At 41.8% G+C, this 11,933-nt stretch overlaps 1 protein-coding gene across 4 annotated transcripts in view; it reads right to left on the bottom strand.

The window, feature by feature from the left end:
• LOC109418021 (actin-binding LIM protein 2) overlaps positions 1 to 11,040 on the bottom strand; it is an 82,568-nt gene extending 71,528 nt beyond the window's left edge. For 2 of the 4 annotated variants that reach the window (XM_029870753.2, XM_029870751.2), the window contains exon 1: positions 10,288 to 11,030. In XM_029870753.2, coding sequence (XP_029726613.2) covers positions 10,288 to 10,291 — 4 coding nt within the window. In that variant the 5' untranslated portion in view covers positions 10,292 to 11,030. Of the gene's footprint in view, positions 1 to 10,287 lie in introns of all 4 variants that reach the window. The other 2 variants (XM_029870750.2, XM_029870752.2) reach the window with 2 other exon arrangements.
• Positions 11,041 to 11,933: the final 893 nt, after the last annotated feature.

The following is an 11,933-nucleotide window of genomic DNA, read 5'->3' on the forward strand; positions in this document are numbered from 1 at the left end:
AAAGTAATGCTACGCCATTTTCGTGATACATTTGACACTTTTTTTTTCAATAAGAACATGAGCTTAAAAATATGTTTGTCGTCGTAAAAGTAAATTATACGGTTATGAATGGGGTAAAGAAGGAATGCCATCAATCACTTGGGGATCTTCAAGTTTTGAACGCTGTGTGATTCTATAAACCTTTTTATACATCATGGTGGTAATTCATAGGACATGTTAAAAAGGTTATAGCTTTTAAAGAGTATGCTGTCATCACAAAACTTAATAAAACATCTCTTTTTATACTGATCCACCAGAATACCTGCCCTTTGTTTACGTAGTTTCCGTAGAGCTGAGAAGTGGGCTTTGTTCCAGTAGGGGCGTTACACCAAGAAGGATAATGAAAATATATACACCCTATAATATCATTTCATCATGGTTACAGATTTTTGGTTAAATATTTGATCAAACCAAACTTATTTATCCACTTATGGATGCCTTTAAAATTTTCGTAACGGGACACCATATCTACGCACCCATTGTAACGCCTAAGATAACGGGTCGATCAAGGTAACCCATATGTTGGAAGAAAGGTCTCCACGAGTACTAAGAGAATCCTGAAAATCATTTTTCTAAAGCTAGTAATAAATTCGCTATTACAACAAATATACTATTTTCGTAACGGGACACCATTAAATTGCGGCTATTGCAAAAAGTGCTTAAAACATATCAAAACCCATTTTTATGAAAAGTGTACTTTGGGTGTATAAAATATACGTTATTCTACTACATTAATAAAAAATAGATATAATGTTTTCGAACTTTACCGTGCCAGCAGGCATATTTGAAAATTATCAATGAAAAATATCATTTTTCTTACATAAGATGCTATTATTTCACCTAGCTATTTAAATACGTAACCATTCAAATTTCAAGTAAAACAAATGGTTTTCCTAAGGTTGAATCTAACCTTTTTCATATGCTGGAAAGCTTAGGACGAAACAATCACTTTGATATTTCACACCCTTGGCGTAGAGGTGCGTGGAATGTGTCTGGGGTTTTCTGTGTTGTCCTGGGACTAAACTAGAAGCAAGACATGGATGGGGCTGGAGTTCCGATGCATGGATAAATATCAGTACTACTGTTTTGTTTTCTCAGAAATCAAATCGATTATGTTTTATTAGGGACGCACTCTTATTTAAATGCCAATGAAAGCAAAACCTTTTCAATCGCATTCGAATTCTTGAACCTCTAAGGTAACAAAATCAGAACTGTACAGAAATCGAAAAAAAAAATCGTAGACCTGCCATGAAATCTAACCACAGATATTTTTGTGGGTTTTACTTGGAATAAAAAAGAAGAACATGGGAACTCACTGAACATAAGTGTATAATTTCCAGACCACACTAATAATGTGTAAGAGTTCACATTCACATGCAATTATGAACTTATGAGTCGGTTTTACTCTTTGATGCCGAACGATTTTAGCGTGTAGTTCCAGGATCTTGCTTTGTCGTTCTCCAAATTTTTCAAATTCAGATTTTGAAATAAACGTTCTGACATAATCTAGGTTCGTTACATGTTATCAACGAGTAACATTTATGAAGCATTCGAGTCACCCGTGTTAGTACTTTATGACGAAAAGACCCATAGCCATTGAGTGTAATCATTTTGCACTCGTTTTTGGTAAAAGGGGAAGTCATAATCGCACAAGTTATGTCACATACCTCAGCCCGTATCTATAGTGAGGGCCCACTGATATGGACTCACCCGTCACGTCTGCTCGGACTGGGTCGATGTCTGCGTTGTGTATGAACGAAAAAGGAAAACAACAAACAACCATCAACAGAACCCAAAAGAGGGGAAGTTTGACGATCAACAATCAACGATCGTACGCCGCCGGTTGGCGTTAAAGACTAAGGAAGAAAAACTATGCCTCAAGATAACGGAAGTTTACCGGTGGCGTTGAAGTGTTTTTCGCATGATTCCGCTTTATGCAGTAACTTCTTATGAGGAGAGTGAATCATCTAGCGAGTGTGGTCACTCGTGTAAACTATCTTAGCTGTGTTCAATAATATTATCTGATAAGTAGGTATTACTTTGTGAGTTACAACGTTTGTTGACTTCATTGTTGGAAATCTGTCAATAATTTCGTGCTCTACTATTCTGAAGGACTTATCTTATGATGAAAAAAATCTCTTACTTTTTATGCTCTGTTGATTATTACAACTCTATGATAAAGCACTTAACTAAGGTTTCTATTTTAGGTTTGATTTTTTGTTTACTATAGATGTAGCTTTGGGAATCTCCAGTTAGCCTAGTGGAGACGGCGGAACTGGAATCGAATCCGGTCGGGAAAATTATCTCAACTTCCTGGATATAGTGTATCATTGTACTTGCCTCACCTTATACGAATTCATGCAATGGCAGGCAAAGAAAGTTCTTCAATTAATAACTGTGGAAGTGCTCAAAGAACACTAAGTTGAAGTGAGGCAGGCCAAGTCCCAGTGGGGACGTAGAGCCATAGAGAAGAAGAAGAACTAACTTTGTGTAAAGATTACAGCCCATACGTAAATGCGGAAAACGAATGAAAACGAAGAGAATCTTTCATTGTTGGATAGGTCAATTTGAAAAGTTGAGCGAAATTTCACCTTATCTGTCTACCGAAAAGAGAATCGTTCGCAGTAGACTAAAATTATAGGTATTCAACACACCATTAGCCCGTACGTGAAAGGCTAAATGTCAGCTTGGGAATAGGCTTCTTTCGAACACCTCGTTCTTGCTAATTTCTTCTTCAAGTAGGTATCTGCTAGTTCGAAGACTATTTCATTCTTATGTGGCAACTAATAGCATTTAGAGTGGCATTCGAGTGCTTGTGTGGCACGGATTTCCATTGGTGTTGTATTTCTGCTAACACCCTTCAAATGGTACAGGTCTTCCCCATAGTGCAGTACTTCGCCTCATTGCGATTGCGATTTATAACCATAGAAGAGTAAAAGAAGAAAAAAATAAGGGATAGAAACTAGGCACCGTGCACGAGTTTCTCTAGGTTAATGGCAAAAGCCAAAAAAGCAGGGGGAAGCAAAAGTCAAACTCAGATTGTGCGCAAATTACGGACGGTGAATGGGCCGAGAGAGTGAAAAGAAAGCATTTCGCGGCATCGATTCAATCCGAATGCGTTCGCCCGGGGAGGTGGTGTGTAGGTTTAGCGCAGCGTTCGTACAAATGGGCAAACTTACGATGCACAGTGTTTCAGTGTTCAAGAAAAGCTAACGAAAATAAATGTTTTGAACATGTCTTCTATTGGTACATGTTATTCATCTTTGATGTCAGAAAAATTAACAATTTTTCACTTCCTATTATTGTTTCTTAAATGCTCCAGCTGTACAGAGTTATCAAAACATAAAAATAAGATATACATAGGGTACCGAGCGACTTGGACAGTGGCTTGCATTTTGGACACTTTTTCGCTATAAATCAGTCAATACCAAACCATCTTCTTTTTTTCTTCTTCTTCCTTATGGCTCTATGTTCCCACTGGAACTTGGCCTGCCTCCCTTCAACTTAGTGTTCTTTGAGCACTTCCACAGTTATTAATTGAAGGACTTTCTTTGCCTGCCATTGCATGAATTTGTATATTGTGAGGCAAGAACAATGATACACTATGTCCAGGGAGGCGAGAAAATTTTCTCGACTGGAACGGGAATCGAATCCGCCATCTCCGGATTGGCGATCCATAGCCTTAACTACTAGGCTACACCGCCGAGATGGTAGGGTCTGGGACCATTTGAACATGAGCACCTATTTTGAGTACTTGCTGCTATAACTCAGTCAATTTCCAACCGATTGACTTGATTTTTTGCACATGACTAGATACTGTGCCTATCTGATCGTGTCTCAAAAATCAAGTCAATCGGTTCAAAATTGACTAAGTTATAGCAAGTGCCCAAAATAGGTGCTTCTGCCCAAATGGTCCCAGACCCTAACTATTATGTTAGAATTTCCTTTAAAAAAATGGCACTTCCATGGTTGATTATGTTGAATTTACATATAAACCGTGTTTCAAAACACTAATGTACACCAAAACTGGTAGACTACTGTATTTTGGTATTTTTCCAGGTACATCCAAACTTGAACCACTGTGCGACGTTCACTTTTTGCCCTCAACTGCAGACTATTGACGGTCGTGAGGCGATCGTGAATAGACAAAATAACCGTGAGCGTTGGCCGCTTTAGCTTTATAGCAGGTCGAAAATGAAAGAGCAACAATCGATCTGAACTGAATCGAATGAACGGGTGCGCGCACGCTTTCAGCGATCTTCCCAAGTTGACCTGTCTCGTCGTGGGTAGTTTCGAACGTGAAAGTTGATTCAAAGTTCAGCCACTGCACTGCTGCCGATGATGAGTGACGTTTGATTGAGAGTTATTTTTGGACTGGTAATTAGTTGGGGGTGATCGTGCTAGAGATCAATGGTTTCCTGTAGATCGATCGTCTTTGGGACAGTGGCGTTCAATTTTTTTTCATAGCAGACGGCATTTTTCAGTCATTCGCTAGTACCTAGTGAGTAAAAATCGATTAGCTTCTTTTGAGCGGGGAACCGAATAACGTTCAACTTTCTGAATCATTGATGGCTGTATGAAGTTGTATGAAGTATGAAGTTGATCATCAATATCAACTTCTTTTCTTGATCAGCCTAGATAGCTGTGTAGTGTCGGTAGCGATTATACTACTTCGGACCGCTTGTTCCTGTGACGAGAGTCCACCAAACAGGTGGCCCCTAATTCATGGTGTAATGCGGCTTTATGTTTACCGTACCAACAGTAAGAATGAATGGCTAGGGGTGTCTAATAAAAATCTAATCGCTAACGCAGCCTGTGGAGTATCAAGGCACCCTCCATAGTATTTTGCTCTTACTGCGCTAACCGGAGCAATGGTGCAGTAGACCTTGTGTTTCTCCGAGACCTATATGGTTTCTCATTATGCGATTTACACAGTGTATTCTGTGTATCCTCGCCTTTGACGTTCTCCAATCGATACCGATTTGATTTTATTGCTGCTGTTCGTCGATGCCCTGTGATTGTAAAGAATTTAATCTTACCTAGTTTGGATAGTGGCTACGGTTAGGATAACTCAGATCAATCTTCAGCATAAAAGAACAGCAACGATCAATCTTTGCAGACTTATGCAAAACGGAACAGCCCAAGTGGCCTTAGTCCAAGAACCTTACTTAAGTAAGGGGAATTTCTATCTAGGAAACCTTGTGAACCCGGTGTTTGCTATTTTCAGTAAAAATGAAATGGCAAACTCACGTGTCATGCCTCGAGCCTGTGTGCTTGTCAACAACGCAATAGTTGCTACACTCATCTCTGAATTAACTACCACAGATATATGTGCTATCACAATTGATGTATCTGTTGGAAACCTCAACAGGAAATACGTCTATTGTTCGGTTTATTTACCGCATGATGAACCATCCCCTACGGATGCTTTCAAACAAGTCATCGCATAATGTACTTCAAAAGGCCTTCCGCTAATTGTTGGTAGTGATGCTAATGCTCCCCATATCATCTGGGGCAGCTCTAGTACAGATCTTGCATTACTTAACATAGGCAACCGCCCAACCTACAAGATATCTGCTAGAGAGGAAGTGTTAGATATAACGCTTTGCTCTAGTAGAATTAGTCACGAGCCTACCAATTGGCATGTGTCAGATGAAGAATCTTTATCGGACCGTCGCTACATCTTTTTTTAACATTTAAATGTTACTTCGCAAACATTGCGTTTCAGGAATCCTCGGTCAACAAACTGGGATCTTTTTACTGATTTGGTTGCAGCCAAATTTCATGGATACTCACCATCCGTTGACACTCCAAGTGATTTAGATGATGCCGTTGATACTACAACGACCTTCATCATGGAAGCTTTTGACGAAGCATGCCCTCTACGGTCAGTGAAGATCACAAGAGGAACCTTTTGGTGGAACTCTGATCTGACGAAACTCAGGAAACAATGTAGAAGGAGTTGGAACAGACGACGTTCGGCTGGTTCGGAGGCTTTCAGGTCGGCTCGCAAGGCCTACAGGAAAGCTCTCCGATTTGCTGAACGATCCGGCTGGAAAAACCTTTGTACAAGTGTTTCCAGTTTGAGTGAAGTCAGTCGGTTAAATGAAATCCTTGCGAAATCTAAGGATTTTCGAGTGAGCGAACTTCGTTTGCCAAATGGCGATTTGACTTCCTCTGATGAGGAAGTTCTAGAATGCTTATTCAGCACACACTTCCGTGAATGTGTGGATATTACATCTTCGGATGAACCTGATGTCTTTTCTAGTAGTTATGATTCCCTGGCTTCGATTCGGAGTATTGTAACTATAGAATCGATTGAGTAGGCACTTTATAGCTTTGCTCCTTTCAAATCTCCTGGGGCAGATGGGACTTATCCTATTTTGCTTCAGAAGGGATTTGATTATTTAAAACTTGTTTTGAAAAAAAAAAAATACTTGTTAGCGGTTTTGCTACAGGGTATATTCACAAATCCTGGCGGTATATTACTGTGAAGTTTATTCCGAAAGTAGGTCGTGCGTCGTATGAAGAAGCAAAGAGTTTCAGACCTATCAGTTTGACCTCTTTTCTTCTGAAATGCTTAGAACGCATTGTGGATCATCACATCCGTGATGTTCATCTGGCCAACGTGCCTCTTCATGTGAACCAACATGCCTACCAACCTGGTAAGTCCACTGTGACTCTTTTACACAAGGTTGTTTACGATATCGAGAAAGCATTCAATCAAAAGCAATCTTGTTTGAGTGTTTTCTTAGATATCGGGATCGAGGGTGCCTTTGACAATGTGCCTTTCGATGCCATATTGGAAGCCGCACGGAGTCATGGTATATCTCCAATGATTTCCAATTGGATTCATCAAATGCTGAAAAACCGATATCTCTTCTCGACAGTGCGTCTAGCAGGGATTAGGAAATCGAGTGTTTGTAGATGCCCCCAAGCGGGAGTCTTGTCACCGCTTTTGTGGAATCTCGTAGCAGATACGCTATTGAGGCAACTCAATAATAGCGGTTTTCCTACTTATGGTTTTGCCGAGGACTACCTAGCATTGTTAGTTGGTATGTGTATCACCACCCTTTTCGACCTGATGCAAAGCGCCCTTCAGGTAGTTGAGGGTTGGTGTCGCCAATATGACCTTTCGATTTATCCGAGTAAAACATCTATTGTTCTTTTTACGGACAGGCGAAACCGTAATGGCGTTCGACCTTTGCGTCTCTTTGATTCTGAAATCGATGTGACTGAGCAGGTAAAGTACGTTGGAGTAATTCTTGATTCCAAGCTTTCCTGGACACCTCATACCAAGTTCAGAATCAAGAAAGTTTGTATGGCGTTCGGGCGGCAATTCCGGCGATCCTTTGGTACAACTTCGGGTCTAAAACCCAAGTATCTATATCAAATGGATCTACACAACTGTTGTTCGGCTAATATTGACCTATGGATGTCTTGTGTGGTGACAAAAGGGCGAAATGAGAACGATCCAATCAAAGTAAGGCCATCTCCAAAGGATGTGCTTAATGGCGACGTCTGGAGCGTTCTTTTCAAATCCCACGGCAACGCTAGAAGTTCTCTTTGACGTTGCTCCACTACACATTCATCTCAAACAAGAAGCACTTTCTTGCACTTACCGTCTACGGGTACTCGGTCTACTAGAGGAAACTCCTGTGAATTGCACATCAACACAAACCTCGTTGCTTCCACTTTTGGTGAATTGGGACAAACTTGTCGTTGGTCCAAGTGATCTTACAATTGCTTGTAATTTCCCATATAGGACATTTTCCACAAAATTCCCTTCCGGGAAGAGTGGACATCTGGATTTCTGGAAAGAAATATTTCAGACGGCAACCTTCTCGAAGGTCGAGCAGGTGCTGGTGTTTATTCTCGTGAGCTAAGGCTGTATCAGTCTTACTCACTTGGTAGACACTGCACCGTTTTTCAGGCCGAAATCTTTGCTCTTATGTGCGGAGTGCAATCAGCACTTCAGCAGCACGTAATGGGCAAATTGATATACCTACTTATGTTCAGATGGGGCCGGGTCACAACGTCCGAGGCCATACAGTCCCGGACATTAAGTCGCGTTTTTTTGCGAAATAGCGTCCAAAAGTTTGGATGCGTCATAATATCCTATGTGCCTTCTTTCCTTGGACTTCGTGGCGTATCTGCAAGTTCGGACGTTATGCCCCGGAAAAATGCGCCATAAAGTCCTGGAACTTTATGGCCTCGGACGTTATGATACTATAAAAGCACTTGCTTCGGTCAACTCTAGGTCAACGTTAGTTATCGCTTGTCGAACTCAAATCGAGGAGCTGAATTCAGCAAACGCTATTCACCTTGTATTGGTACCTGACCATCCTTCCATCGCATTGCTGGAAATGAATTGGCTGATGAGTTTGCTTGCACTGGAGCATCACAAGACTTCATTGGTCCTGGACCAGCTATTCCGGATCGAAGTGTAGTGTAAAGCTTCAGATTCACACCTGAGCTGCCACTCAACACAAACAATACTGGAATAGTTTGGAGTCATGTCGCCAAACTAACTTGTATTGTGCTGAACCATCTTCAAGGGTGGCGAGGTATCTTACAAATCTGTTAAAGAAAAATTGCAGTATGCGCTGGTCAAAGCATTGACTGACCAATGCAAATTGAGCTATCACTTCGTATCATTTGACATGCAACTGTCTAGTTTTTTGGCAACTGCGTTTCTGAGTACTCGGTGAACACTTATTACTGACTTCAGAAATCTTGAGTCTTCCTTCAGGACGTTCTGTTGTTCTTAACCCTCTGTGGTAAAGAGCTGAACAGGCTCTCTTTGCGCTTTATGCGTTATTACAGTGCCCTTTTCAGGGCGCTGTTTGAACCCATTGTGAAACGCTTGTGCGTTAGTACCCTCTTCCAGGATATCTTTCTCTATTTCCGTACCTGATCCTATCCCCATCCTAATCGCAATTTCCTTCATTTTTCCTCATGTAAATTATGAAATAAGCTTTAATGATGGCGCAAATACATATCCCAAATGGAGGATACGTGCCTCTGGAGCCTGCCTTCTAATACCTGATACATGCTAGATTCCTATCTTTTCTTTTTTTTTCGGCCTCAAAATTGTGATTTGCAATCATATTCGTTTCAAAACCCCAGTTACTTAAACAAAGATATCACTACACACTCGAAAAGATGTTTAATTTATGCTTAGACTTAGCAGAAATAAAATCTAAAATCAAACGGTCAGGTATAATTTTGACCAAATCACGGCATGGTTAAAATTTCAAGCACCGTACATGGTGTGGATTCCACACTGTGGAATGTGTGTGCTACCGTCATCCGCTGTCCGTTCCGCGCCAGCATGGAACGTACAGATAAGATTAGAAGAAAAAGCACCACCACATCCCCATGGCCATTTGAAGTGTAATCCTCTCGAATAGATGGGTAACCACCAATCACTCACTCATATGGGTCTGGATAACGGTCCCGATCGCGAGTGGTGGAGAAGGTGCAGCGGGAACCGTCCAGCGCTGCTGCTGCGGTACCAAAAGCCACACAGATAATCGCCAAACCGGGCGAGAGATGAAGAATACGAACGGTTCCACAATTGCATTTTCCTCCTCACATACCTACTACAGAGCTAAGCTAGCGCACACTAACACCTCCGACCAGGGGGAGGAAAAACACTCACACAGATTGGACGACAGTGTCTTCCCCTTTTCCTCCCGTTTCACAGTGCAGGCGACAAAGCAGGCGAGCAGCCACTGCTACTGCAGCAAACCCACCCACCGCCCATCGATCGTCGCCTACTCTACATGCTCTTGGTTACCGTTTTCTTTGCCTTTCCCGGCCGGCGGTCGGTCGGTCCGTCACATGCTTTCGACGACCGACGGCGACGACGGCTGCCTTTTAATATATTTATTTATAAAATTAGAAACATGAACTACGGACATCGGAGAGGGGGACAACGCCCAAAAAGCAAACGGAAAGCGAAAACATCCAACAGGAATTTTTCCTCCGCATTTTGTTATGCATCATCGTGCATTTCTCTCTTTGCTAATTTATTAAAAAATCGCGAATAAGCGAAAATGGAAATTTCAGCTAATCAAAAAGGCGAGTTCAAGGTTCGACATTTTGGATTTCCTCCTATCGACCGGCTTTTCCGCAAACATCTTTTTCAACACGGTCTTTTTCTTTGGTTTTCGCCCCGTCACGGACATGACATACTACCGACAGAGACGATACCAAGATGACGAGACACGAATTTCCACTCACCCATTTTGCTGGCTATCTGCAATCTTCTTTTGCTGCTCTTGTTGGTTGGCTTCGGCTGCTGTCTCTCGGAAGTTTTTCCTGAACTTCGATTCGCCACCAGTCGTCACCACTTTGTCGTTCTGCTTCGCCCCTTCTCGACAGCAACCTGGCACGGCTCCTACGTGTGTATTCCTCCTCCGAGCTGGCTCGGAAAAACCGAAGACAAAATGGAACTTTTTCTCCAACCAAGGAAAATTATCCAACACAGCTGTACCAGCGTTTGATTTGATCAGAACTTGCAGTTTTATTCATTCAAACCGAAATATACATTCTTTCCTTAGTTAGCCACTTTTCAAATTCTCCAAGAAATTTCACTTGGGAGGAAAATCAAATTTTTCACACCGAAAGCTGCACCACCCTCCGTGACGGAGAATATTACTTCTTCTTGGTTTATCTCACACCCAAAATTCCGCACTGAATCAACCGACGAATGCAAAACCTCCCAGTGAAAATCAATTAAACTTTGCACTTCTTTTCCACCTCACAATCTTTACTCCACTGCCCAAATTCAATAAAAATCAACATAAACTTTTCTCTTCCACTGAACCGTATGATTCCCACTGTATTTTTCGACGCACGCAACGGGGAGAAAGACCGAAACCTGACTGAAAAACCTGCGACCGACTGCGGATTGAAATGAATGGACGGACGACGGCTTCGCTGAAAAACATTCGACCCGTTACACAAACACCGACAAGCTGACGGGAACAAAACGCAAGCCCACCAGCGGAAAAAGCAGTGGCGTTTTGCTGAAATCGCTTACGAGGGGCAATGTTGTGACAACTGCAATTATTGTCAAAATGACAGCCAGGGGAGTGGTCCCTGAGGCTGCGATGTTTTTTTCTGGCGTAAAACAAATCTCGCGTTACATTTGAAATTGGCCAATCATGCTGGAAATGCAGTGCGAATTTTTCGCATTTCCCATCCCACTGGACTTTTGCAGTTAGTATTGCGCGCAAATCCCAAAATTTTATTCCCACCTTTGGGTTTCCGCGCCGAAGACCCAGCGCCAGATTCGGCGACAAAGAAAACTGACAGCAGTCGCCGGACAGTTGGCAATCCTGATATTTGACGGCGGCCGCCCGGTAGTCATGGGAGTGGATTGTTGTCACGCAAATAGATCTTTTCGCTGAAAATGCATGTGTATTGAGTTATTGTTGACAGATTTTCTGCAGTGTTAGTGTGAAATTCAGCGATTTTCTGTATCGCGTAAGCCTTCGCTGGAAGAAAACGTCATGTTGTTCAGCGAAGCAAGGAAAATTTTCAGTGAAAAAAGCAATATTGACGGTCTTGCGCCTAATACGACGCACAGGCAAACAAAACTGTCTCACCACAAAATAGTCCTGTTCAACGACGTACACGCAGAAAAATAAATTGTAAACACAATTAAATAGGGTCCTAAAATGAAAAATATTTACCCGGTTTTGCTGCATAACACGAAGGAGCATGCTTTTCTGATCTCAATGGTAATTTTTCCGAACTTAAAAAATAACAGAATAGTTAATAAACTTGAAAATAAAATAATGATGAGCAGGTCTTGTTTGACATTCGAGGTCAACCTTGACGTAACGAAAGTGAAACGGCGGGTTGCAAAAGACACCACATTG

This window comes from Aedes albopictus, chromosome 2, assembly GCF_035046485.1.
Source record: "Aedes albopictus strain Foshan chromosome 2, AalbF5, whole genome shotgun sequence".
NCBI lineage: Eukaryota > Metazoa > Arthropoda > Insecta > Diptera > Culicidae > Aedes > Aedes albopictus.